This window comes from Sus scrofa, chromosome 10 (genome assembly GCF_054392235.1).
Source record: "Sus scrofa isolate SSC_HxYL_T2T_F1_AM1 chromosome 10, Sscrofa_HxYL_maternal_Yorkshire_Landrace_v2.0, whole genome shotgun sequence".
Lineage (NCBI taxonomy): Eukaryota > Metazoa > Chordata > Mammalia > Artiodactyla > Suidae > Sus > Sus scrofa.
In genome coordinates, this window is record NC_139392.1 from 68,116,494 (window position 1) to 68,144,386 (window position 27,893).

Sequence of the window (27,893 nt, forward strand, 5' to 3'; positions counted from 1 at the left end):
GCTGTGGTGTAGGCCAGTGGCTACAGCTCCGATTCGACCCCTAGCCTGGGAACCTCCATATGCCACAGGAGTGGCCCTAAAAATGGCAAAAAGACAAAAAGAAAATCTTACAACATTATCATCTTCAACACAAAACATATAATTCAGTTAGTCACATTTCAAAACAGCCATTTGGAAATGGAGCCCAGGTTTCAAAAGCAGTTTTGCAAATCTGCTAACAAATCTTACTCCTTTCCTATAATTACTTTTTTTATTTTTGCTTTTTAGGGCCGCACCTGCAGCATATGGAAGTTCCCAGGCTCTCTCCTTTAAAGTTTGCTTTTCTCAAACCCTTTTGAGATCCTCACTCATAAATAATGCCTCGCTCATTGGTTCATGATAAATATTTGCAGAAGGAAAGGAGTGAGTGTTGAGGGAGGGAAAACCCCTGTACTGTGATTTACCCAAATCTTGGTGGAAGCATCCTAACCCATTTACTTACTTAATTATTTTGCTTTTTAGGGCCACACCTGTGGCATATGGAAGTTCCCAGGCCAGGGGTCGAATTGGAGCTACAGCTGCCAGCCTATTCCACAGCCACAGCAATGTGGGATCCGAGCAGCATCTGCAACCTACACCACAGCTCACAGCAACGCCGGATCCTTAACCCACTGAGCAAGGCCAGGGATCGAACCCGCATCCTCATGGATACTAGTCGGTTTCATTACCACTGAGCTACAAATGGGAACTCCACATATTTATTCTGTAACTAACCTTGGACTTGTCCAAGGATAACAGAAGATAATTTACTCTGAATGAGATAGCTTTTGAGTATTTTCTTCACCAAATTATAGCACTCTATACTCATCTTAAGCTGCTTTACGTGACCTCTCACCCCTAGGTTAACAAAGGCAGATTCTTAAGGTCTAGCCTGGTTAAGAAGAACTCAAGCTGAGAACTTAAACCAGAACTCAGATCTTTCAACTTCTAGCCTGGACTTTCATCCTGATGACTTTTTTTTTTTTTTTTTTTTTTTTTTTTTTTGGTCTTTTTGTCTTTTTAGGGCCATACCCACAGCATATGGAGGTTCCCAGGCTAAGGGTCTAATTGGAGCTACAGCAGCCAGACTACACCACAGCCACACCCACACCAGATCTGAGCCACTTCTGTGACCTAGACCACAGCTCATGGCAAGGCCAGATCCTTTAATCCACTGAGCGAGGCCAGGGATCAAACCCGAAACCTCGTGGTTCCTAGTCAGATTCGTTTCCACTGCACCACAACGGGAACTCCCTGATGACTTTTTTACCTGGGTTTCTTTTTCCCTTTTCCATCTTAAAAATTGCAGTTTATTTGAAGGTGGGCCCTTACTCCATATACCACTGCCCTTGACCACAGAGATGTCAGAGGAAGTAGCTTTGCTCTTAGGCAGGTTTGGAGAGCAAAGTCAGAGAACTGCCTGTCCCTCAGTGGAGGAGCTTGCTCTCCCTTATTCCTGAATAAATCAGTGATCCTTATTTAACAGGTGCTATTATGACTTTGTTCAGGAAATAATTCTCTTGTACTTTCAATCGAATGAAAAAAAACCATGAGTTCTCCACAGATTTCTGTGATCTCCTAGGATTTTCCTGGAAGGGAAGTACTCAAAGTACCTTCGAGTAAGAAAAATGTGAAATCAGACTTATGGTTACCAGGGAGTTCCTGTTGTGGCTCAGTGGTAACAAACCCAGCTAGTATCCATGAGGATGCCAGTCAATCCCTGGCCTTGCTCAGTGGGTTAAGGACCTGGCATTGCCGTGAGCAGTGATGTAGGTCACAGATGTGACTTGGATCTGGCGTTGCTGTGTCTGTAGTGTAGGCCAGCAGCTGCAGCTCCGATTTGACCCCCTAGCCTGGGAATTTCCATATGCTGCAAGTGCAGCCCTAAAAAAGACCAAAAAAAAAAAAAAAAAAAAAAAAAAAACTAAGGTTACCAAAGGGGAAACATGGAGGGTAGGGACAAATTAGCTTGGGATTAACATACATACTACTGTATAGAAAAGAGAGAACTAAGTAGGACCTATTGTGTAGCACAGTGAAATCGACTCAGTAATCTGTAATAACCTATATGGGAGAGAAAAGAATAGATACATGCATACGTATAACTGATTCGCTTTGGTGTACACTTGAAACTAACAAACTTTGTGAGTCAACTCTACTCCAATAAAATTTAGTTTAAAAAAAAAGAAAGAAAGAAAAATTCAAAAAAGAGAGATGGGGAATGTTCCTAGAGAGAGTAGTGACTGGTTATTGCCCATAGAATTCATGCAAAGTGGGGTGGGGGTGCTTTGTTTTGTTTTACCATCGTGAAATGTAATTCTACATGCCTGGGCCCACCCCCGGCTCCCCACCACCCCCGCTCCCCGCCGCACCATCAAGGGAAAATCCTAAATCTGGAGCATGAAAGGGCAGGACCACCTCTGGGCGCGCCTGCATGCTGCTGCCTCAACAGGCAGCAGAGGGCGCCCTGACAGTGGAAAGGGCCGCCCCAGGGTGGATTTGTGAGTCAGACCTGTGTCTGTGCTGATGAACTTGTCAGTGGTTCCTCCACATCTTTTTAGTAAAGGGTGACTTACTGCCTCAGCCTCTGATACCAAGTTTCACTTACTATCTTTCAAGAAAGTTTCCTTTCTCAGCCATATAAACCTTTGCAGGTCTTAAAATGTCATTGACATCAGGAGGCAAGTATATGTACATGTCGAGAAGTGCTTCTAGAATATTCCTAGAATTTAAGTTTGAAACTACATTTTTCTTTGAGTAATTTACAATATTTTGGCTTCCATTTTTTACCTGAACTACATTCAGTATTTTTCCTTAAAAATGTTACACGCCAGGAGTTCCCCCTATGGCACAGCAGATTAAGGATCTGGTGTTGTCTCTCTGGTGGCACAGTCCCTGGCCTAGCACAGGGGGTCAAGGATCTGGCATTGCCACAGCTATGGCGTAGGTCACCAGATTTGATCCCTGGCCTAGGAACTTCCATGTGCCACGGGTGCAGCCAAAAAAGAAAAAAAAAGTTATGCTCTAACACATCCTTGTGCAGCTCGCAGGAGGGAGGAGCAGAGCTTTTCATTCAGTGACACTCTACCTGTGAGTGACAGTGATTTACATCTTCTCCAGGTGTGGTTCCTAGAGGGACTCTTCCAGCCTCATCCAAGGGCTTCACATGTATGACAAACGGGTACAAAGAACATTAACGTCTCATTTTGTTCTTTTTTTCTTCTTTGTTATCCTTTTGTCTTTTTAGGGTCACACCCGAGGCATATGGAGAGTCCCAGGCTGGGTGTTCAGTCGTAGCTACAGCCACCGGCCTATGCCACAGCCACGCCAGATCGGAGCTGAGTCTGCAACCTATACCACAGCTCACAGCAACGCCAGATCCTTAACCCACTGAGCAAGGCCAAGGATCGAACCTGCATCCTCGTGAATACTAGTCCAGTTTGTAACCCGCTGCGCCACAACGGGAGCTCCACATTTTGTTCTTTGTAAGGACACTAATTCCCTTTCTAATCCCTTCTATGTAGGTTGGGGAAAATACCCACCTTTGTCTTTACAAAGGTTTCCTGTTCCAATCACATGCTTTCTTCATGCTAGAATTCCTGTCTTTGCCTTTCATGCCTCTCTTAACATCTCTCCCTTTGGGGAGTTCCCTGGTGGCACAGCAGGTTAAGGATCTGGGGTTGTCACTACAGTGGCCCTGGTCACTGCCGTGGCACAGGTTCGATTCCTGGCCCAGGAACTTCCACATGCCGTGGGTATGGCCAAAAAAAATTGGGGGGTTTGAAGCATATTAGTAGTTCACAGACACACTCAAGCTGGGTGCTGCCCTCTGACAACCACAACCAGTATGAGTGATTATGTTTGTGTCTTTCTTACAAAGCTTAGCACTCTTTGGGCTGTTGCTGAATAGAACCACATTTTTTTTTTTTTTTTTTTTGAACCATGCCTTGGGCATGCAGAAGTTCCCAGGCTAAGAAACACACACCACAGTAGTGACAAAGCCAGATCCTTATCCACAGAGCCACCAGGGAACTCCTAGAACCACATTCTGAGTGCCACCCCCATAGGCCAGACTGTCCCCAGGTCCCCTCAGCCTGGAGGAAGACTTCAGGGCTGGGGACAAGCCCACGCTCCCCTTCCTCTGCAGAGACAGCCTAGACAAGGTGGGCCCTCTGTGTCCTCCATAGCCACAGAATCCACCAACCACAACCAAAACCGTTTTTTTTTAAATTCCTGAAAATTCTAAAAAGCAAACCTTAAAGTTTCCACACCACCTCTTTCCAGAGCATTTACATTGTCTTAGGTATCATGAGTTCTCTGGGGCATATGGGAGGATGTGCATAGATTATATGTAAATATGCTGTTTTATAGACGACTGCGTGTCTGGATTTTGGTACCCACTGGGGTCAAGTGGGCAGTCCTGTTAAAGTCATCCCTCAATATCCAATCCACTGTGAATATCGAGGACGACTTTAACACTTTCACTTCAGCTCCTTCCACTACTCCAAAGGCCTCCAGGACTCACTATTTCATTTGTTCCAGTACATTCTGATTGCCTTCTACACGCTCTCATGCCATCAACATATTCAGGCTCTGTATTCATTGTTCAGTATGAGACAGCCCTGCAGGCCTTAGGAACAATATAGCCCTGCCTTCACCGGCAGTGGTTTTACACGTGTGGTCATGTGGTCATAGTCCCTGCTAAATGTACACGTGTGTGTGCGCGCGCGCGCGCGCGTGCATGTGCACGTGTGAGATGCATGTGTGTGAATTCTCCGTATTGTTAAATCTCCCTTCAAACTCATGGTGATCGCTCAGGGTCATGGGAGTTTTCAAAAGTGACCTTGAGATGCTCAGTGCTCCTTTGTTTGGTCCACAGGTCTGGCGTCCCCCACCGCCATCACCCCAGTAGCCTCCCCTATTTGCAGTAAGCCGAGGGGCACGACGCCAGTTTCCAAACCCCTGGAAGGTGAGTCGCCAGGCAGCTGAGGTGCCCAAGGGTCTGTGAGCAGAAGAGCCCTCTGTGATTCTCACTCATGCATGTTTTCTACCACCCAGATATCGAAGCCAGACCAGACATGCAGTTGGAATCGGACCTCAAGTTGGACAGGCTGGAAACCTTTCTAAGAAGGTTGAATAACAAAGGTACACTCAGACCAGGGGGGAGGCTTTGGTCACGTGCCTGTAGCCCTGCTGATTTGTGTTTCCATGGGTAGCTCAGGAAACCTAGAAACACCTGCCCCACCCTCAAAATCCCTAAAGCCCAACTCTGATTGCTTTTTCTCCTCAGCTAAATTGTCTTCTCTTATAACTTCACCAATCTCCAATTCATGCCATGAGCATTATCTTTGTTGTTATGTTGTTGTTGCTGTTGTAATGGCCGCACCATATCAGAACACATGGAGGTTCTTAGGCCAGGGATTGAATCCAAGCTGTAGCTGCAACCTACACTGCATCCACGGCAATGCCAGATCCTTTACCCCACTGAACCGGGCTGGGATTCAAACCCACACCTCTCGAGTGATCCAAGCTGCTTCAGTTGGATTCTTAACCCACTGGGCAATGGCAGGAACTCCCTGTTGTTAAGTTTTAAGAAATGAAGTGATAGAGTTCCCTGATGGCTCCTTGAGTTAAGGATCTGGCATTGTCACTGCTATGGCTCTGATCTCTACTGTGACATGGGTTTGATCCCTGACCTGGGAACTTCCACATGCCCCAGGAATGGTTAAAAAAAAAAAAAAAAAAAATGAAGTTATTGATCAGAGTTCCCGTTGTGGCTCAGTGGATAAGGAACTCAACTAGTAACCATGAGATTGCAGGTTTGATCCCTGGCCTCCCTCAGTGAGTTAAGGATCTGGCATTAACGAGAGCTGTGGTGTAGGTCGTAGACGTGGCTTGGATCCTGCGTTGCTGTGGCTGTGGTGTAGGCTGGCAGCTACAGCTCAAAATCGACCCTTAGCCTGGGAACCTCCATATGCTTGGGGTGTGGCCTAAAAAGACAAAACAAAAAAAAAAAATCATTGGTCAAAACAGATTACCAAACTCTGATTCAGTTGGTAATTTCTCAATAGGGGGTCCCCAATAACACATTTGTTCCTGAATCTAAACCCTTGGGATGTCCTCCAGTTGGGATTGTGTTTTCTTGATAATTTTACTTTTAACCTTACAAGCAGATTATTACACAAAATCAATATGATCTTGGGCCAAGTGACCTTTCAGTTGTATACGTCAATTCCCAATAAGGTAGCAGCTGCTGTTATACCTTATAATCATAAATGATCTCTAGAAGAAAATTCTGTGAATAAACATTTCAATACAGAAGTCCATGAAGGATGTAAAATAAAAGAGCAACATGCAAAAGTAGCCTCATTGCTTAATAAAAATATCCAGTACTTGAAACTTTTCAGATGCTAAGCACTGGTGTCCCTGCTATTGACAAGTGGCCCCTAGTAGGTTGGAAATAAAACAACCACTTTAAACCAGAAATACAAAAGTGTAATAACAAAGCTGACAAAGCAAAGAATGCAAATGATTCAAAGTTTATTTCCTGTATGTAATAGTGATCTGTGATCTAGCCCCAGGGTCAGCAACCGATCCAGCTCTCCACCTCTTGTTGGAAATAAAGTTTTATTGACACACAGTCATGCCCATTTGTGTCTGTACTGGTAATAGTTGCTCTTGTGCTATAGCAGCAGAGTCGTGTTAGGGCAACATGAGTCAAATCACCTCCCAGGCAAAGCCTAAAATATTTGCTACGTGGCCCTTTACAGAAAAAAGTTTTCACCCAAAACATTCTGCTCTAGAGTGAGATTGAGGTTTGCTGTGCCTTCAGGAGCCAAAAGAACAAATTAAGAAATTCTCTGTAGGCTTGAGCCTCTATCTCTCCTATGACTCATAGCGCAAGCTTTGTTCAGACCAGAAGTCCTTTCCTGAGAAACCAGATGATGCTCAGAAAGCAGCCACCAAACCCTGGACATCACTGTTGTGTTCGCTCCTCTCCTGGACCGAGGTGGGGGAGGGGGTAGAAAATAATTTTTAAGATGTAGGAACGCATAGTTGGGGTCATGTTCGTATGCAGATCTCAAGTCATCGATTTGCTTGCTTCTTGATAGTTGGTGGGATGCAAGAAACGGTCCTCACGGTCACTGGCCAGTCTGTGAAAGAGGTGATGAAGCCGGATGATGACGAAACCTTTGCCAAGTTTTACCGCAGCATGGATTCTGCTGTCCCGAGAAGCCCCGTGGAGCTGGACGAGGACTTCGATGTCATTTTTGATCCTTATGCCCCCAAGTGAGTTATTACAGGTCCCACCTTTCACCTGCCGAGAACAGATCCCTTCAGCAGCCTCTGCACAACACTTTTCTAGAATCTTCTCTCACTATGACTCCTTTTGCAGTAGATGCATAACAGCCAAATCATTCTCTATAGATCCAGACACTAGTGTCGAGGGGTCAATGGAGCTTGTGAGCCAGGACAGGCGTTCCCTCCAGCAGTAATCTTGCATTGACATCACGTGCCTGGACCATGAAAATAACTTAGCTGGGCGTTCCATGTCACTCTGATATTGTTTTGCAGACTTGTAGATGAATAGCGTTCAGCAGAGATCTCTATTGCCTGTCTTTCATTTTGCTTTTTAGGGCTGCACCCACGGCATATGGAAGTTCGCAGGCTAGGGGTCAAATCGGAGCTACAGCTGCTGGTCTACACCACAGCCACAGGCACGCCAGATCCGAGCCACATCTGTGACCTACACCACAGCTCACAGCAACGCTGGATCCCCGACCCACTGAGCGAGGCCAGGGATTGAACCTGCATCCTCATGGGTATTAGTTGGATTCATTTCTGCTGAGCCACAACAGGAACATGTTGAATTCTTACTCATGACTTTGAAAACTGTTTAGATCACCTGGGCTCTGATGAATGCAGCTCACTAGAAAATCAGTGAAACATGTTTCCTTCCCTTGCAAGCCTGTATAAAATCAATAGATCGGAGGGTTTTCTCAGTGATGTCCCAGGGTCCTTCTTCACGCAGAATGTGATTAAACCACCTAAGAAAAGTGCTCGTGGTGGTAGGATACCTTTAGTGGCAAGTGCCACAAAGAAAGGCAGGTCAGACTGTGGCTTTAGCTCATGACAGGTGTGGAGGGTATACGTTCACTCATTGAAAAGTACAGGCGTAAAATGAGGTTCAGGCTCAGAACAAAGTCTCGTACATGGTCGGGGATGGCCACCCCTTGCTCCAGGTTTATACCCCATCTCCTTGGCCATCCCTAACTCAGGCAGCTTCTGGGAAGGAGGAAGGAACTCCCAGGAGGAGTTGCAGGCTTGATTTTCCCAGCCCTGCACCAGCTCTAAAACTGTCGTTGTGGCGAAAGGGATGGAAGATGCTGATTGGCCAGGGGTGGTCTAGCCCGAGGGGGCGGGGCCTAGCCCAAGGGGGCGGGGCGTGCAGAGAGGCTGTTCCCCCAAAGGAAAGTCAAGGCCGTCTTAGCAGAAGCCAGAAGCATGTGCAGGGTGGCCTAAACCCACAGCCATCCACCACGCTTGTCTATTTCATCCAAATATGTTAGCATGCCCGCCTCTTCCAGCAGTCTGTGGGGTCGTCATACACCTTTCTGAAGACCCTCTGGATACATGTTTTGCATTTTTCAGTTTGTTCAGGCTTGTCAATGTATTGCCTTAAGAAAATGAACCATTTGGGAAAAATGTGTCCCACCTTTAAGTAATATTTGGGGAATTTGTGTACGTGATTACTGAACCATTTCTCAGTCATCTCACTGAAATGTCACTGTTTAAATTGTTACATAAAATTTAAACACACACACACACACGAGACAATGTTATATATGCAAGAGCACCTCAGGTACAGAGATCCTTGCAATGGGACATTAAGAGCAGCTGGAATCTGCTGGGAAATAGTGTCACTGAGTCCACCCAACTTCCCATGTCTGGTCTTCTCCCCCAGAGCTGTGTGTGTGTGTGTGTGTGTGAGAGAGAGAGAGAGAAGGTCATAGTTGGTTTGTGGATCTCTTTTATTTATTTATTTTTTGACCATGTCCATGGCACGTGGAGATTCCTGGGCTAAGGATCAAACCCACGCCTCAGCAGTGACAACACTGAATCCTTAACTGCTCAGTCCCCGGGGAATGCCCACGGGCCTCTTTGATTTCAAAATCATTCTTCAAAATCATGCTTTGTTTTCTGCAGGGTAGATGGGAGAGGAGGCTAGTGACAGGGGAGTTGGGGAGGGAACTGAAAAACTGACAGAAAGAGAAAGCCGAGTGTGGAGGAAAGAGGATTAAATTGAGAAGTGATGGCTGGCTGGACGTTCTTGGAGGGCTTCAGAGCCCAAAGAAGGAGAGGGGCGTTCTGTGCCAGCAGGAAAAGGCGTCATGAGGATGTTGTGGGATGTGGAGTTCCCATTGTGGCGCAGCAGTAAGGAACCCGGCCAGTATCCAGGAGGACATGGGTTCAATCCCTGGTCCCACTCAGTGGGTTAAGGATCCGGTGTTGCTGTGAGCTGTGGTGTAGGTCGCAGAGGCGCTTGGATACCACATTGCTGTGGCTGTGGTGTACGCCAGCAGCTATGGCTCTCATTCGACAGCTAGCCTAGGAACTTCCATATGCTGTATATGCAGCCCTAAAAATCCAAAAAAAAAAAAAAAAAAAGATGTTGCGGGATGTGATAATAGGCAAGGACTTCCACCCTGCAGAGTGGTCCAGAGGGAGATGGGCTGCCCATGAGGCACTGGCTGCTCCTCCAGGTGGAGAGCACGGGTTTTGGTGTGAGTGGGGCTCCTGGGATGGGCTGGGATCTTGAACTCAATCAACTTGCATCTTCCACCTCCAAGATCCTCTGACTCTTTATCAGTGGAGTGGTGGGCAGAGGAGAAGTTGTAAGATGGATAACCAGGAGCTCCCACTGTGGCTCAGTGGGTGAAGAACCTGATGCAGGTTCGATCCCTGAACTCTCTCAGTAGGTTAAGGATCTGCAGCTGTGGTATAGGTCACAGACATGGCTCAGATCTGGTGTTGCTGTGACTGTGGCATAGGCCGGCAGCTGTAGCTCTGATTCAACCCCAAGCCTGGGAACTAATGTATGCCACAGGTGGGACCCCCCCCCCAAAAAAAAATGAAAAATGTTTTTAAAGAAAAGATGGATAGGAGTTCCCGTCGTGGCTCAGTGGTTAACAAATCTGACAAGGAACCATGAGGTTGTGGGTTCGATCCCTGGCCTCGCTCAGTGGGTTGAGGATCCGGCGTTGCTCTGAGCTGTGGTGTAGCTCGCAGGTGCGGCTCAGATCCCATGTTGCTGTGGCTCTGGCATAAGCTGGCAGCTTCAGCTCCGATTAGACCCCTAGCCTGGGACCCTCCATATGCCGCAGGTGCGGTCCTAGAAAAAAAAAGCAGAAAGAAAAAAAAAAAAAAGACAGATAACAAAAGAAAGAAATTAAATCGCAGGCCCATTGCTTCAGGTCAGAGACCTGCAGGCAAGCAGGCTTGGGTGAAACTGCAGACCAAGGCCACACCCAGCTCTGCTTCACTTTGTAGGTTGACCTCCTCAGTGGCTGAGCACAAGCGTGCCGTGAGGCCCAAGCGTCGGGTCCAGGCTTCCAAAAACCCCCTGAAAATGCTGGCCGCAAGAGAAGACCTCCTCCAGGAATACACCGAGCAGAGGTTGAACGTGGCCTTCGTGGAATCAAAGCGGATGAAAGTAGAGAAGAGTGAGTATTCAGTCTCCGGCTTGGGAGACCAGCAATTCGGTGATTGCATCATTTTTTGCTGCCTCTCCAAGGCCGGTCGTGGTGCTCAGAGACACTCATGGAGAATAAGTTTGCATGTGCGCGCATATAGGTACACACCTTCAGGAAGCCTGCGTTGGAATGTAAAGGCTTCTCATAGGAATTCATAACAGCATGGCACACCTGTTCGCTTGGTTAAGTCACATTATCCTGGTTTGTGGAGTTTTCTTTCAAAAGGTTGGAAGAAAGGAGGTTGCCGGGCTTTGTAATTCAACCGGTTTCCAAACGTAACGTCTTACTTCATTTTATTAGAAAGCAGATTGTTTGATCGCTCACAGGAAAGTGGGCCGAGTCGCTGCTTTTGCCTACTTCTAGATTTTTTTTTTTTTCCATTACTAACGAATGCATATAGCGGTGCTTTTCACTTTTTTTTTTTTTTTTTTTTTTTTTGGACAGGTCCTTGGGGCTCTTTGGAGTTGCGATGTGGGTTGAGGGGAGTGTGGGGCATCGGGATGGGGCAGAGGATGAGAGTAAGAAGGCAGGCCCCAGACCTTCGTCCCACTTCAGGCCAAGCCATCTGCTTTGATCTGCCCAGCCACACATGTTCCCCAGTGCTGAAACAGTGGTTTTCTCAGTGGAGATGTTTGCATGTATGATCTTGGTATTCTGAATATTCTTGCTGTAATTTTAATTTTCCTATTACACTCATAAACCTACTTCCTAATTTATTTTTAGAAATAGAGTGTTTATTTATTTATTGGCCATGCCCATGGCATGTGGAAGTTCCCAGGCCAGGGAACAAACCCACGTCACAGCAACCAGAGCTGCTTCAGTGACAATGCCAGATCCTTAACCTGCTGTGCCACCAGGAAACTCAAATAGAGTACTTAGATGAAGTGGCTGAACATTTTTATTATATCTTTTCATAATAAGTGTATTTCAGATTTTGTATGCCATGTGAGTTGTTAAGTTGTCAATATGCATATTTCTTCAGGGTTAAAACCTCATCCCACCAAAATCATTTTCTATATTTCTCTCTAGCATATACATATTTTTTTAAAACAATGAGCTAGAGAAATCAAGGTTTCTTGGCATACATTTTATGTAGTTTATCTCCACTTTTCGGGGACACATATACCTTTGTTGGTCCACAGTGAAAACCCAGCCTCGTGTTACAATCCTAAATCTGAGAGCAGAGGCCTCAAGAGGTCGTTTAGTTGTTCCCTCTGCCTCCAGGAAGATATTAGAACTAAACCAGGGAGTTCCCGTCATGGCGCAGTGGTTAATGAATCCGACTAGGAACCATGAGGTTGTGGGTTCGATCCCTGCCTTTGCTCAGTGGGTTGACGATCGGGCGTTGCCGTGAGCTGTGGTGTAGGTTGCAGACGCGGCTCGGATCCCGTGTTGCTGTGGCTCTGGCGTAGGCAGGCGGCTACATCTCCGATTGGACCCCTAGCCTGGGAACCTCCACATGCCATGGGAGCGGCCCAAGAAATAGCAAAAAAAAAAAAGAACTAAACCATGCCTTACAAGGTGCCTGCTTTTTTGTAAGTCTTTTCTGTAAAGACTTTTGATAGAAGATGTCTAATTTTCACAGCCTTCGGTGGAATCGCAACAAATGAGGCCACGTCTTGACTTAGACTGATACCCACCCACACTGTCATATCCTTCTCTTCTCTCTGCCTGACCAGGGGTGATGCTTGTCAATAAGCATTTACACTTCTTTTTTTTCTTTTTGTGGCCACCACTGCGGCATATGGAAGTTCCCAGGCTAGGGGTTGTATTGGAGCTGCAGCTGCAGGCCTACACCACAGCCAAGGCAATGCCAGATCCTTAACCCACTGCGTGAGGCCTGGGATCAAACCCTCATCCTCAGGGACACTATGTTGGGTTCTTAACCCACTGAGCCACGTCAGGAACTCTGCCTTTATACTTTCAGCCCTCTGTTTACTTCCTAATACAGGGCTCCACTGCTAGTTCATCAAACTAGAGTGTGTTTTCCCCATTAGGATTAACTTGAAAAGAAAAAGTCATGAGTTGATTATGAATAGTTGCTGTTTCAACCCTGTTCCTTCCCCTGTTCACCTGTCTTCCCCCTGTGTGTGTGTCCATCAACCCCCGCAGTGTCCTCCAACTCCAACTTCTCCGAGGTCACCCTGGCGGGTTTAGCCAGCAAAGAAAACTTCAGCAGCGTCAGCCTGCGGAGTGTCAACCTGACAGAACAAAACTCCAACAACAGCGCTGTGCCCTACAAGAAGCTCATGTTGTTACAGATTAAAGGTAACGGAAGCGCAGCAGAGAGAATTAGGCGCCAGCCAGGGCTGTTGGTGGTCTGGTCACCTCGGGAGCCCTGACTTCCCCCCACTTGCCTGAGCAGAGGGGGGAGCACGTGCCCCCCTATCTCACAGAGGGGTCAAAAACCCCATGAGGTGGGAAACAGTCTGCCTCCACGCGTTAGACCTTCGGGCTGTGTGGCCGAGGGGCAGAGCTGCCTCTGAACCCTGGTCTGTCCCATTCCCGAGTCTCAGCCCTTGCTGCTGCTTCCCTTCCGGGGACGCCTGCCACTCACAGCCTATCTCGCCCTCAGAAGGTCCACTCTTTGTCCTCCTTGCAGGGGGTCCCCAGGAGTCAGGGCAGCCAGAGGGGGATGGGCATTCTCGGAGAAGGAAGCAAAGGAGAGGAGGACCTGAGGAGCCCCCGCCTCCCCCTTCCCCCTTCCCCCCTCCCTTCCTTCCTCCCCCCCCACTTCCTTCCTCCCCCCTCCCCCTCCCTCCCTTCCTTTCTCCCCCCTCCCCCTCCCTCCCTTCTTCCCCCTTCTCCCCCTCCCCCTCCTTCTTTCTTCTCTTCCTCCCTTTCTTCCTTTCTCTTCCTCCTTTCTTTTTCTCCTTTCTTCCATTTTCTTTCTTTTCCTTCCTTTTTTCTTTTCTTCCTTCCTGTCTTTTTTCTCCCTTTCTTCCTTTCTTCTTTTCTTTCTGTCCCTTTCTGACTTTTCCTTCCTTCCTTTTTCTTTCTTTTCTTCCTTATCCTCTCCCTCCTCCCTCCCCCCTCCTTCTCCCCCCCCCCACACACCTGCTTCTCTGCCCCTTCCTTTCTTCAATAGCAAGGAGCCTTACCCCACACCCAGAGGGGCTCTGGTCTGTGTGCAGGGACTTAGCCGCCTCCCAGGATGAAGAAGCTGCCTGAGTTGTTAGGTGTAGGAGGTAGACTGAGCAGAGACCAGGGGACACGGGGGGTGGGGGGGGGTTGCCGGGTGCCCTTGGGGAAGGGCACCTTCATTAATCCATACACATACACGTGCTATCAAAGCACACCCATAGTGGCCCTGAGAAACATGGTGACATTTGGGAACATACCACCCAGGCAGGGACCAACAGTGCAGTGATTCTAAGTCCCCAGGTCACGGGAACTAACGTGAGCAGGTGACCCTCTTCGGGGGAAGGGGGGAGAGCCTGGAGCAGGGATACGTCGGACCTGTGGGGCTTCCCAGGTGGTCCTGCCAGTGCCTTGGGGACAGGTCTCCTCTCTGGGAAGATGGTGACCCTTTGCCTGTGTTCAGGACGAAGACATGTGCAGACCAGGCTGGTGGAGCCGCGTGCCTCCTCCCTCAACAGCGGGGACTGCTTCCTCCTGCTCTCCCCCCACCACTGCTTCCTGTGGGCGGGAGAGTTTGCCAACGTCATAGAGAAGGCCAAGGTCGGTATCTAAGGGACCAACGTAGCTTCATTACGCAGCTCTTCTATTTATTTATTTATTATTTTCTGGCCACGCCCACTGCATGCGGAACTTCCCAGGCGAAGGATCAAAGCAGCACCATGGTGGTGACAATACCAGATCCTTAACCCTCTGTGCCACTGGGGAACTCCATACTCCATGCATCTCTGTCTTTTTTTGGGGGGAGGGCGTCACCTAGAGCATATGGAAGTTCCTAGGCTAGGAGTCAAATTGGAGCTGCAGCTGCCGGCCTATACCACAGCCACAGCAATGCAGAATCTGAGCCACATCTGTGACCTAACCCTAAGCCATAGCTTGCCGCAACGCCGGATCCCTAACCCACTGAGGGAGGGACTGAACCCACGTCCTCATGGACCCTAGCTGGGTTCTCAACCCGCCAAGCCACAGCAGGACCTCCACACACATCTCTCAGACACGGAGAGAATGTTCTCCAGTTGCCAGAACCCTAGGAAGCTTTTCCACTGCCCAGTGTTGCATTAAGCGAGAGAGGCTGTAATACTCATTTTCCTGAAGGTCTCTGAAACAAGCTTTCACTAAGCATTTAAGGGGAATGGTTTGTGGGGGAGATTTTTTTCATTGTTGTTGTTTTTTGTGGGGTTTTATTGCCCTTTTGTCTTTATTAGGGCTGCACTCTCGGCATATGGAGGTTCCCAGGCTAGGGGTCGGAGCTGTAGCCACCAGCCTGCACCACAGCCACAGCAATGCCAGGTCCAAGCTGCATCTGCATCCTACACCACAGCTCACGGCAACGCCGGATCCTTAACCCACCAGGCAAGACCAGGGTTCGTATCCGCATCTTCACAGATGCTAGTCGGGTTTGTTAACCACTGAGCATGACAGGAACTTCCAAATTTTTATTATTTTTTATTATAGTTGATTTACAACATTCTGTCAATTTCTGCTGTACAGCAAAGTGACCCAGTCATATGTGTATATATACACATTCTTTTTCTCACTATCCTCCATCATGTTCCATCACATGTAACTGGAAATAGTTCCCTGTGCTGTACAGCAGGACCTCATTGCTTATCCATTCCAAATGCAATAGTTTGTATCTACTAACCCCAAACTCCCAGTCCATCCCACTCCCTCCCCCTTGGCAACCACATGTCTGTTCTCCATGTCCATGAGTTTCTTTCTTTAGGGTTTTTTGGGGTTTTTTGCTTGTTTGTTTGTTTTGCTTTTTTAGGGCCACACCCATGGCATAAGGAGGTTCCCCTGCTAGGGGCCTAATCTGAGCTACAGCTGCCAGCCTACGCCACAGCCACAGCAAAGCCAGATCTGAACCCTATCTTTGACCTATACTACAGCTCACGGCAATGCCAGGTCCTTAATCCACTGAGTGAGGCCAGGGATCCAACCCACAACCTCATGGCTCCTAGTCGGATTCGTTTCTGCTGCACCACAATGGGAACTCTAGAGAGATGTTTTAAAGGAGTCTGACCCCTGCCTCCAGGTTCGAAGTCCTGATTCAGCACTTTTCCTAGCAAAGGAACTGGTACATCCCTTCAAAGCTCTTTATCCCAGGAGCCTGGGAGACTGTGCTGCAGGCCCTATTGAATGAGACTTTAATGGGAAAAGACCAGGGAATGGGTATTTTTAAAAGCTTCACGACAAGTTCCCACTGTGGCTCACTGGTTAAGAACCCGACATAGTGTCCCCAAGACCAACCCCTGGACCCCTCAGTGGGTTAAGGATCCAGCACTGTCACAAGTTGAAGTGTAGGTCCCAGATGGGGTTGGGATCTGATGTTGCTGTGGCTGTGGTTGAGGCTGCCAGCTGCAGCTCTAATTTTGACCCCTGGCCTGGGAACTTCCATGTGTCACAGATGTGGCCATAAAAACAAAAGAAAAAGAAAATAAATAAAAGCCACAAGTGATCTGTTGAATTTGAAGACGGAGAACCATTGCTGCAAAGAATTGATACCCCCAGTCCTTGAGTTAACATTTTCTTGACTTTGCAGACAGTCCCCAACGACCATTGCCACTCCCCCACCCCCACTCCCAACCCCCCATGGTCACGGCTTTCCTTTCAGAGAAGCCATGTCTCTGAGCTCGTCATCATTGCCCTTCTACCTGGCCACGAGTTTGTCTGCCCACATAACTGTATTCCCCTCTCGTTTTAGGCCTCGGAACTCGCCACTTTAATCCAGACCAAGCGGGAACTTGGGTGTAGAGCTACTTACATCCAAACCATTGAAGAAGGCATTAATACACACACGCATGCAGCCAAAGACTTCTGGAAGCTCCTGGGTGGCCAAACCAGTTACCAGAGTAAGAGTTCCCTGCATCTCAACTGCCTTTTCTTTCCCCTCCTTCATTCTTACAAACCAGCCACGGCCCAGTGGAAAATCTAACGCTCTCTTCCTGTTCTTATGCCAAAGCTGCTGGAGACCCCAAGGAAGATGAGCTGTACGAAACAGCCATAATAGAAACCAACTGCATTTACCGTCTGATGGATGACAAACTCGTTCCTGACGACGACTACTGGGGGAAGATTCCCAAGTGCTCCCTCCTGCAGTCTAAAGAGGTACAGTGAGGGGAGTTCCCCTCGTGGCTCAGTGGTTAACAAATCCGACTAGGAACCATGAGGTTGCGGGTTCGATCCCTGGCCTCGCTCAGTGGGTTAAGTCCGGTGTTGCCTCGAGCTGTATTGTAGGTCGCAGATGCAGCTCGGATCCTGCATTGCTGTGGCTCTGGCGTAGGCTGGTGGCTACAGCTCCGATTCGACCCCAAGCCTGGGAACCTCCATAGCCACAGGAAGCGGCCCAAGAAAAGGAAAAAAAAAAAAAGTCAAACCATTACTGCCGTCTTAGATGCTAATATGGAATTCAGAATATCGCTCAGAGGAAACAAGTGTTATTGAAAGCTTTTTTGATTTAGGCCCAATATAATTATGACTTAGCCCTATCTCTTGATTTTTCTATAAACAGTAAATGTTTTTCAGTCCTTGAGTTTTAGGAATAATGGGTGTATATGTAATTTATGGGTTTTGCCAAGTAGTGTGATGGGTTTTTTCTCTCACACCAATAAATACTTATTAAATATACAAATAAGTATATTTGCACCACTAAGTATTCCAAGTTTTGAGAAAAAAGTGTGGAAGGCACAAATGGCTTTTATATTTCATTAGGTAGAGTATTAGAACAAATTTCATCCATATACTTCTGAATGAATCACTTCGTTGTACAACTGAAATTATCACAACTCTGTAAATCAACTATACTTCAATAAAACTTTTTTAAAAGGCAAAAAGTAAAAAAAATACATAAAATACATTAAAAAATAGAATGTCATCCAAAGCTAGAGAGGTTATATATGTATGGGTGTTTACATGGAGAAAAAAAAAGTCCCAGAAAAAAAGAAATAATCAGGAGATTTTAAAGAGAAGGTGAAACTGAGCCTAGTTTGAAGTTGAGTAGAATCTGGCTTGCTGGAAATGAAGAAAGAAAGTATTCTAGGAAGAAAGAATGGAATAAACCATAGGCATGAATATAAGAAATACCATTGCACTCATGTATTCATTCAACAAACACTTAGTAAGCCCAACTGAAAATACAAATACAGTATGGTCTCTGCCTTGAGGGTCTTGGAATCGTATCAGAGAGAGAAGATAACACTGGATCTGTAGTGCCCTATGAAGTGGCCTGGATGAGCTAAATGAATGACAGAGGAGGGAGGGAAGGAGAAGAGAAGGGGGGAGGAAGGAAAGAAGGGAGGTGGGGAAGACTCATAAATAACTCTTACTATGAACCAGAAGTGTTAGGTGGCTTGAGTGTTTGGAGGACAGACATTAGCTTCAGCATTTAGGACATGACAAAAATCACACTCACAGGGCAGAGGCTGGCCTGGCAGGGCGGTGCCCACTGGCCAGATCTTTTTGTGTTTGTACCAGATGCTCCATTAAGATTTGCATCGGCACCTGTCTGTCTGATCCACTGTCACTAGAGACCCTGATTCAACTCGAACCTGTCCTTGAAGTTAACACATTCTTCTGTGTCCTTTCCCCAGGTACTGGTGTTTGATTTTGGGAGCGAAGTTTACGTGTGGCATGGGAAAGAAGTCACATTAGCACAGCGGAAAATAGCCTTTCAGCTGGCAAAGCACTTGTGGAATGGGACCTTTGACTACGAGAATTGTGACATCAACCCACTGGACCCTGGAGAATGCAACCCGCTCATTCCCAGGTACTGCCAGGGCCCTCAGCAGCCTCAGCTCCCACCGCAGTGTTTTACCATCACCCTGCCTAGCTTGTAGTTTTCATAAATGATTGCAATGCAGTATCACAAATGTTCACACAAAGAACCACGCTTTAGAGTTTGCCTAACAAGGATAGAAATGGGATGGTGTGGTCTTCCAGAAGAGGTTTGTGTTGTATTTCATTTCTTGAGATAAACAAATTATTGCCAGGAGTTCCCATGTGGCTCAGTGGTAATGAACCAGACTAGTAACCATGAGGATGCAGGTCGATTCCTGACCTCACTCAGTGGGTTAAATGTGCAGCATTGCTTTGAGCTGTGGTGTAGGTCACAGATGTGTCTCGGATCCTGCGTTGCTGTGGCTGTGGTGTAGGCTGGCACCTGCAGCTCCAATTTGACCCCTGGCCTGAGAAATTCCATGGCACAGGTACAGCCCTAAAAACCAAAAAAAAAAAAAAATTGTTGCCACCTACAGCATGCCAGGTGCTATTGAAACAGATGAAGAGCAGTTATTTAAAACAAATGACATGCCGCTCTGAAAAGTATGCCAGGGTCTGGAGTTCAGCCATTGATCTGAAGGCACAAAAGCCATGTGTCTCCTGATTTCACACCTTCCCAGCATCGCCCTTGAACTCCAGGATCTACCATTTATTTGGTGGTAGATGATGCCGATCCCTTTTGGGGGAAGAGTAGGCGGAAAGATATGGTAACAAAATGATGATCGTAATTTCAGCATTTCCTGCAGTCTCCCAAACTTTTTAAAGTAATTTTGGCAAATCAGCAGAATATGCACCAACTCTCAGAAATATAGTCTTGAGAAAAAAAATTCTTGCATGCAAAGGATCTTTTTTTTCCCCCTTAACTACCAAAGAAAAAAAGAGGAGCCCTTTTAAATTCTGCAGGCCAAATTATAGCTTAGAAATTGATGTGCCCCCAAAGAGCACAATGAAACCGCTTTTTAATGTTTTCCATTGAACTAATACACAGATTTCAACTTTCCTTCCTAATTTGCTGTTTTAAAATTGAATCATTGATTTTATTATTCATGGTCATTATGGTCATTTAAAAACAATTTAAAATGATGTCAGTGCAGTTGAAAAGTTCTCAGATCCTTTTTAAGCACAAGTGCGCACCTAACATAAAATTCACATTGAAACAACTAGTTTTGGTTTTCAGAACTGAAGCTGAGACTAAAAAGAATATTTACTTGGTATAGTAAAAGAAAAAAAAAATACTGAAGCATAAAATCCACGGGATGGACGATTTCTATTTGGTGGTGACATCATCTGAGACCTGAAAGTAGATGAGTGGACACCTAGCCCACCAGTTTGCTACAGCTACCCTCCCCCCAGTCAGAAGCACCAGAGGAACTTTAAAAAAATGCATGTGCCGGGCCCAGCCCCAGAGATGTGTTTTCAGTTCCAGCAGGGATGGCATTTATGTGCCTGAATGTCTTAAAACCCCAGGGGTTTTAAGGTGCAGCCAAGATGAGAGTGCCCAACCGCTGTGCTCCCTGAACTTCACAACATCCAAGATGCATTTCTTTTCTTTTTTTCCGGAGGAGGGGGTGCCTCGAAGCATATGGAGTTCCTGGGTCAGGGATCAGATCCAAGCCACAGTTGCCACCTACACTGCACACTGCAGCTGCAGCAACTCTGGATCCTTAATCCACTGTGCTGGGCTGGGGATCAAACCTATGCCCCAAGCTCCAGAGATCCTTCCTGGTCCCCTTGTACCACAGCAGGATCTCCCCATGATGCATGCACCAAGTGCTCTTTCTGTAGGCACTGTAACAAGTCTGCACAGAGGAATTTATATAAAAGACAGTCTTTTCTGTGAAGGTCCGCAGCCTTCAGGGTAGCCCTGACATTTTCAGAGTTGCTGATATTTGGTTCCCTAAGTCCCGCTAGATCTCAGTGAAGTATCTTGGTGCTTTATCCTTTCAGCCCTCTTTGAAACAGACAGCACCTTCGATGTGCCTTAGCCATGATGTCACAAACTGGTCTGGACCAAATAGGATGTGATGAACCAGGAGCCACCATGGGGCCCAGGAAGCACTGCCCATCACTCAGATGGTCCCAAACCCCAAGCCAGGGCTGATCTGGAAGGATGAGAGATACCAGCACCTTATCCTCAGAGCTCAGCCTCTTTCTAAGTTAGCTGTGTTCCAAGCTGAGGGTCAGATGCCAAGAGCCCAAGACACTGGCCCATCTGGTGGCCTTGAGAGAAATCTGCCGAGATTCACTTGATGATCTATGAGGGTATGTTCACTTAGGGAACAGAGGACAATTTCCTCTGTCCCTGGAGACTGGCGATCACCGTTGTAACATGACTTTAAAAACAGAATTCAGGGAGTTCCTGCTGTGGTGCAGGGGGGTTAAGGGTCCAGTGTTGTCACTTCGGCAGGTCACTGCTGATGCATGGGTCTGATCCTTGGCCCAGGAGCTTCCATGTGCCATGGGTGCAGCCAAAAAACAAAACATAAAAAATTAAGAAAAAAATTTAAAAATAGGAGTTCCCGTTGTGGCTCGGCTGAAAGGAATCTGAGTAGTATCCATGAGGACACAGGTTTGATCCCTGGCCTTGCTCAGTGGGTTAAGGATCTGGCATTGCCATGAACTATGACAGCAGCTACAGCTCCAATTCCACCCCTAGCCTGGGACTCTCCATATGCCACAGGTTGGGCCCTAAAAAACAAAAGCAAACAAAAATAGAAAAGAAAAATAGAGAATACAAGGCAAGCACAAATTCCTCCATCTAATCATTAACTGGATGGAAGCATGACGGGCGCCTGCAGGTGAGCGCTGGTGGGGAGAGGAGGTGAGGGAGACACACTTGTGACTCCTGCCTTTGCTGAGCTCCCAACCCAGAGTGCGGCCCCCAGGGAGACCCTGATTCAAGAACCATGGGTCACAGTACATTCAGGCTCATCAGCTCCAGCCTTGCAAGGCGTCAGGCTAAAAGAATAAAATGTCGGAGTTCCCCTCGTGGTGCAGTGGTTAATGAATTTGACTAGGAACCATGAGGTTGCAGGTTTGATCCCTGGCCTTGCTCAGTGGGTTAAGGATCCGGCATTGCCCTGAGCTGTGGTGTGGGTCACAGATGCGTTGCTGTGGTTCCCAGGCTGGTGGCTACAGCTCCCATTGGACCCCTAGCCTGGATATGCCACAGGAATGGCCACAGGAATGGCACAAGAAAAGGCAAAAAGACCAAAAAAAAAAAAAAAAAAAAAAAGAATGTCACTGATCGGGTGACATAAATAAAAACAAACCGTTCACTCTGTACACCGCTTATGTGTTCTGAGTTCTTCACCAGCCGCAGGTGTGTGCGTGGGATCTCTTCCTTTGAGCGTGGCTTAATCTTGGTTCTCTCCCCATCCATTCCCCCCACCCCCGCAGAAAAGGACAGGGGCGGCCTGACTGGGCCATCTTTGGGAGACTTACAGAACACAATGAGACGATTCTGTTCAAAGAGAAATTTCTCGATTGGACGGAGCTGAAGAGACCTAACGAGAAGAATGCAGGCGAACTTGCCCAGCAGAAGGTATTTGGGATGATGGAGCCAAACTTCTGGGCTTGGTTTGGGTCCCAGGAAACATGGCCTTCCTGGGGTTGCCTAATGAACAGCAGACCGATTTCCAATGAAATTCTGACTCTGGGTGGTACAAAGAGCCGTGTTTGCGCCTCCCTCCCGGTTTACAGCCCTCACAGTTGAGGCTGCCTTTTCCCTTTGCCTGTCCTTAAATGCCTTGCAATGGGGCTGTACTCGGACCCTGTCCCTTCTCCGGCGAATCAGCATCCAGTGGGACAAGGTGCCACTGCAGACCCAGGGGAGGAGAGTGAGCATCTTTACTCCCGCACAGGACGATCCGAGGGCGGAGGTCAAGCCTTACGACGTGACGCGGATGGTGCCGCCGCCTCCCCAGACGACGGCGGGCACCGTGCTGGACGGGGTCAACGTGGGGCGGGGCTACGGCCTGGTGAAAGGAGACGACCAGAGGCAGTTTGAGATTGCCAGCGTGTCCGTGGACGTCTGGCACATCCTGGAATTCGACTACAGCCGGCTCCCCAAACAGAGCATCGGCCAGTTCCACGAGGGGGACGCCTATGTGGTCAAGTGGAAGTTCACCGTGAGCACAGCAGGTCAGTTGGGCATTTGGTGTCCTTGGAGCCCTGCAGAGGGAACAAGGGTGCCAGACTCAGGGGCGGGAGCCCTGTCTCACCCCAGCCGTGGGGGAGGGGGTGCAAGGGCTGGTCTAGCCACTGCCTTTGACAGCCTCCTGGATGAATAACGTGGCTAACAGCCCCTGTGCTTCCTTCTAGAAAGTCCACTGCCAGGATAAGCTTTTTCCTCTGCACTCACCCCTCCCCTGCCCCGTCCCCAGAGGTTTTCTAGGAGAGCGATGCTCTGCCTCCCAATGATGTGTATACCATGTGGCTGGATGCTGCTGAAATGAAAGCCGTTAAGTAACATGTAGCTGGACGATTTAGAACTGAACCAAATGTGTCATGTCAGTAAATCTAGACACTGAAGATTTATTCAAAATGAAAGATGCTGTTTCCTCTGAGGCCCAGAGCCATAACAGCGCACTGTGGATCTGAGAGAATAAATACAGTCAGAACTCCTCTGGTTCCCAGCAGGGCCGTGCTTTTCAAAGCAAAACGAAACACTCCATGGAGTGCTTTGCACCAGAAGCAGTGAGGGCATGGAGGGGTGGATTTTGGAGAAGAAATCCCTTTTTCTTGCCAAGAAGAAGCTGTGAATCGAGTTACCCACAGCATCCCTCATCCCTCTGAATTTAGGAGACATTTATGTCACAACTCAAGGGTCAGGATTCATGTGCCAAAGGAGTCGATTCACTTCTTGATAGCCTTTGCTGTTCAGATGTGGCTGCCCTGCCAGGCACAGGTCGGGAAGCCTTTTTTGCTCATCAGACACCTGCAGCCTTAGGTTTCTTTCCTAACTTATTCACAATACGCCTGTTAATCAACAGGTGGCATTTACTGAGTATTTGTTCTGTAAGACACTTTTTAAACTAATGTTATTGAAGTATGGTTGATTTATAATGTTGTGTTAATTTCTGCTGTGCAGCAAAGTGACTCGGTTATACGTATTTAAATGTTCTTTTTTTTTCAGATTTTTTTCCGTTATGGTTTATCACAGGAGATTGAATATAGTTCCCTGTGCTACACAGTAGGACCTTGTTGTTTATCCAGCCTGTATATATTAGTTGGCATCTGCTAACCACAAATTCCAAGTCCATTTCCCCTTGGCAACCATAAGTCTGTTCTCTATGTCTCTGAGTGTTTCTGTTCATAGATAGTTCATTTATGTCATATTTTTGATTCTACGTATAAGTGATATCATATGGTATTTGTTTTTCTGAATTACTTCACTTAGTATGAGATGTTACTTCTCCTTGCATCCGTGTTGGTGCAGATGGCATTATTTCGTTCTTTTTTATGGCTGAGTAATAATCCGTTATATACACCTACCATATCTTCTTTATCCATTCATCTGTTGATAGACATTTAGGTTATTTCTATGTTTTGGCTGTTCTGAATGGTGCTGCTCTTTACATAGGGGTGCATGTATCTTTTTGAATTATAATTTTGTCTGGCTATATGCCACATGGTGGGGTTGCTAGATCATATGGTAGTTCTATTTTTTAGTTTTTTGACAAACTTCCATACTGTTCTCCATAGTGGCTGTTCCAGTTGACATTCCCACTAACAGTATAGGAAGTTTCCCTTTTCTTGACACTCTCTAGCATTTGTTATTTGTGGTATTTTTTTTTTAATCATGGCCATTTTAAGCAGTGTGAGGGGGTACCTCATTGTAGTTTTGATTTGCCTATCTCTATCATCAATGTCAAGCATCTTTTCATATGCCTCTGTATGTCTTCTTTGGAGAAATGTCCATTTAGTCCTTCTGCCCATTTTCCAGTTGGGTTATTTTGTTGCTGTTGTTGAGTCATGTAAGGTGTTCTGTATATTTTAGACATTAAGGCTTATCAGTCACATCACTGGCAAATATTTTCTCCCAGTCTAGATTGTTGATGGTTCCCTTCATTGCGCAAAAGCTTATAGGTTTGATTAGGCCCCATTTGTTTTTGTTATTTCTCTTGCCTTGGGAGACTGACCTAAGAAAATATTGCAATGATTTAAGCCAGAGAATGTTTTGCCTCTCTTCTCTTCTAGGAGTTTCAATGATACCACATCTTATATTTAAGGAATAAGACCCTTTTTTTTAGGGAGTCAGTCAATATTTCTGATCCTGCCTTGCAGAAACAGAGGGTATAAATGACAGGGAGGCAATAACAGAGAGAGGAGCCTGCCTCCGGCTGGAGTAGGAGAGAGCTCTGTGCCCTGACTTGGATCTGCCATCCGTGGGAACTGGATCTGATGGGTGTGTGATGGAGGCAGCACGGGTGGGGCAGGAGCACTGTGGAGGCCAGAGGTCCCCACCCGGGGCCCCCGAGGCACAGCTCAGGGGCCTCACCACCTGTGCTAGTTGAGTGCCTCCTAGAAGTTCCATGGGATGTGTTTTGTCCTTACGCTAAGTTCTTAGACACCAAGACTGAGAACCCCCTGGAGTCACACAGCTAGAAGTGGACAGGGATGGACACTAAAACCACCCCCCCCTTTTTTTTTCCCTGAGGAGGCCCTATGGCTTGGAGGAAAGGTCCCAGGCCCGGCGGGGCCCCTACAGCCTGGGTCTGAATCCTCTCTCAAGCCCTTCCCAGCTGTGCAAGTTGGGTAAAGTTACTTAAGCTGTCTGAGCCTCGGTGTTCTCACCTGGAAAATAGGGATTATAAGACCCAGCTCGCAGGCTGCAGTGATCTGGTGTGTGTGGTGTTGAGCATGCGGAAGTGCAGGGCATCATCCACACTGATGTTCTCAGCACCAGAAGCCTAGTTATTGCGTTGAACTTGAAGATGAGATAACGTGGATCCACCCAAAACGATAGCGTCTTCCAAAGGATCTCCATTGTGGGTTTGAGCCCCTGGATGAGTGCAGAGTTGGCAATACGATAAACCACAATCTGTGCTGCTTGGTGCGAAAGACAAAAAGAGGTTATATCGTGGGAAATCATCTACTGACCTTTGGTGGTGTGGACCCGGGACCTTTCAGGAACAGCCTTTGAAAGGAGCTGTCCTTCTCATCCTTAAAATACAGGAAGGGAAGGAGCTTGGTGTTATACAAAATGAGACAAGAGCACTACAGCTCTTGGTCATTGCTTTACCTTAGCTGGTAGGTATCAAAAGGGAAGGGATGGAGGAGTTCCCACTGTGGCTCAGTGGGTTAAGAAGCTGACATAGTATCCATGAGAATGCAGGTTTAATCCCTGGCTTCGTTCAGTGGGTTAAGGATCCGGCATTGCCACAAGCTGCAGCATAGGTCACAGATACGGCTCGGATCTGGTGTTGCTGTGGCGGTGGTATAGGCCGGCAGCTGTAGCTTTGACTTGACCCCTAGCCTGGGAACTTCCATATGCTAAAGGTACAGCCATAAAAAGGGGGAAAAAAGTGATGGAAAGTGAATTAAGGACTAAAACGATATTAAAATGCATTTTTCAACTAGATCTCAGGTTTCTGAGGCCTTCCTGGACTATTTACTTGGAGGCCTCTAAGAAATGCGGCTTTGACCCGGGCAAATACTTCCTGTCATTTCTTCCCAGCGAGCACAGCGTACAGGTCACAGCCAGACCCCGCGGCACCTTTATGAGCAAAGTGACAGTTTTGACAAAGCCCAGCTGCAGAGGATTAAGTGAGGCCAGGGAGCATTCAGGTTCCAGGCTGTCCCTCGGGGAGCAAAAAAGCCTGGCCTCATGGCACGTGCAGCCGCTCCGTGCTCTTCGTCACGGAAGCACTGGCCCCTTGGTGACAGCCGGCCCAGCCCCCACATCACTCAGCCCCCACAAGGGCTGCACCTGCAAACAGGACTGGATCCCCGGAGCTTTTCTGGGGCGGCCCCAGCAGACAGGGCACTGGCCCACGTGACTGCCATTTACCATGTTCAAGGATTATTCACCCAAAAGACAAATCATGTTTATATAGGAAGATAGCAAACAGTCTTTTCCCAAGAAAATGTGTATCTAGTAACTTACTGTCTTACAAACTTCAAAAGAGAAAAGTCTATGTTGTTTGCCCTGCTAAGATTTAGCCAATGCCCTCGAGGTCCCAGACGGTGAGATAACCTGCCCTTAATCCTGGCTGCACGCCCTGGTGGCCGATCTCTCCATCCCAGGTTATTGTGTGAAACTGATCCATCAGCACCCTCTCTTTCCTGCTTCTGACCGAACTTGGAGGCTTCAGGGTGAGGTAGGCAGGATGGTTTTGGCAGACTGCCTTTTTCCCTTCGTGCTTGCCGCCGGCCCAGCTGCAGTTCGCAGTCTCCTTTCTCCCTCAGCTCATCTGCCACCAAAGGAGGGTGTCATGTGGAGAATGCATTTGTGTCTTTGAGCCCCCGGCCCTGCTCTGGCAGCGTGGCTTTTCTCTGTCACACACTTGGAGGACCTGCCACCTCCCCTAGGATGACAGCTGTTTTTCTCAGGGTATCAGGAGGACCCTTCAGTCCCTTTTTCTCCAGTCTGGAAACTCAGGATCCGCGAGCTAGCAGAAAGGTGGTTTGTCTCTCCTCCCCTGATGAAATTGATGTCACCCTCAGTTGTGAATTTTGCCCCTGCCCTGCACCCCTAAGCTGATTTTCTGGTTTTGTTTTTGTTTTCATTTAAATGGTCGCACCCACAGCATATAGAAATTCCCGGGGCCAGGAATCAAATCCAAGACGCAGCTGCAGTAACACTGAATCCTTTAACCCACTGCACCGGGCTGGGGAATCGAATCTGTACCTCCGCAGTGCCCTTGGGTCCTTAACCCACTGCATCCCAGGGGGAACTCCCCAAAGCTCCTCCTTTGCTGTTTGTCCCCACCCACGCTGGGGCTCTGAGCCCCACCTTGGCTCTTCTCTGGGTTTATTGGTTGCTCACCCCGCTCTGCTGTTCTGTGTGTTTGCAGTGGGAAGTCGGCAAAGGGGGGAGCATTCGGTCAGGGTGGCCGGCAAAGAGAAGTGTGTCTACTTCTTCTGGCAAGGCCGGCAGTCGACTGTGAGCGAGAAGGGCACATCGGCTCTGATGACAGTGGAGCTGGACGAAGAAAGGGGAGCCCAGGTAGGTCCTGGAGGCAAATGCGCCAGAAATGA

At 47.6% G+C, this 27,893-nt stretch overlaps 1 protein-coding gene across 50 annotated transcripts in view; it reads left to right on the forward strand.

Annotated features, from left to right (window-relative positions):
• The window catches only part of SVIL (supervillin), a 285,309-nt gene that overhangs the window by 240,009 nt on the left and 17,407 nt on the right, over nucleotides 1-27,893 (forward strand). For all 50 annotated transcript variants that reach the window (XM_021064753.2, XM_084980005.1, XM_021064767.2 and 47 more), the window contains 12 exons: nucleotides 4,898-4,987; nucleotides 5,077-5,163; nucleotides 7,131-7,308; nucleotides 10,570-10,742; nucleotides 12,885-13,040; nucleotides 14,317-14,453; nucleotides 16,618-16,765; nucleotides 16,876-17,021; nucleotides 18,503-18,678; nucleotides 22,089-22,233; nucleotides 22,553-22,832; nucleotides 27,710-27,861. In XM_021064753.2, coding sequence (XP_020920412.1) covers nucleotides 4,898-4,987; nucleotides 5,077-5,163; nucleotides 7,131-7,308; nucleotides 10,570-10,742; nucleotides 12,885-13,040; nucleotides 14,317-14,453; nucleotides 16,618-16,765; nucleotides 16,876-17,021; nucleotides 18,503-18,678; nucleotides 22,089-22,233; nucleotides 22,553-22,832; nucleotides 27,710-27,861 — 1,868 coding nt within the window. The remainder of the gene's footprint in view (nucleotides 1-4,897; nucleotides 4,988-5,076; nucleotides 5,164-7,130; nucleotides 7,309-10,569; nucleotides 10,743-12,884; nucleotides 13,041-14,316; nucleotides 14,454-16,617; nucleotides 16,766-16,875; nucleotides 17,022-18,502; nucleotides 18,679-22,088; nucleotides 22,234-22,552; nucleotides 22,833-27,709; nucleotides 27,862-27,893) is intronic.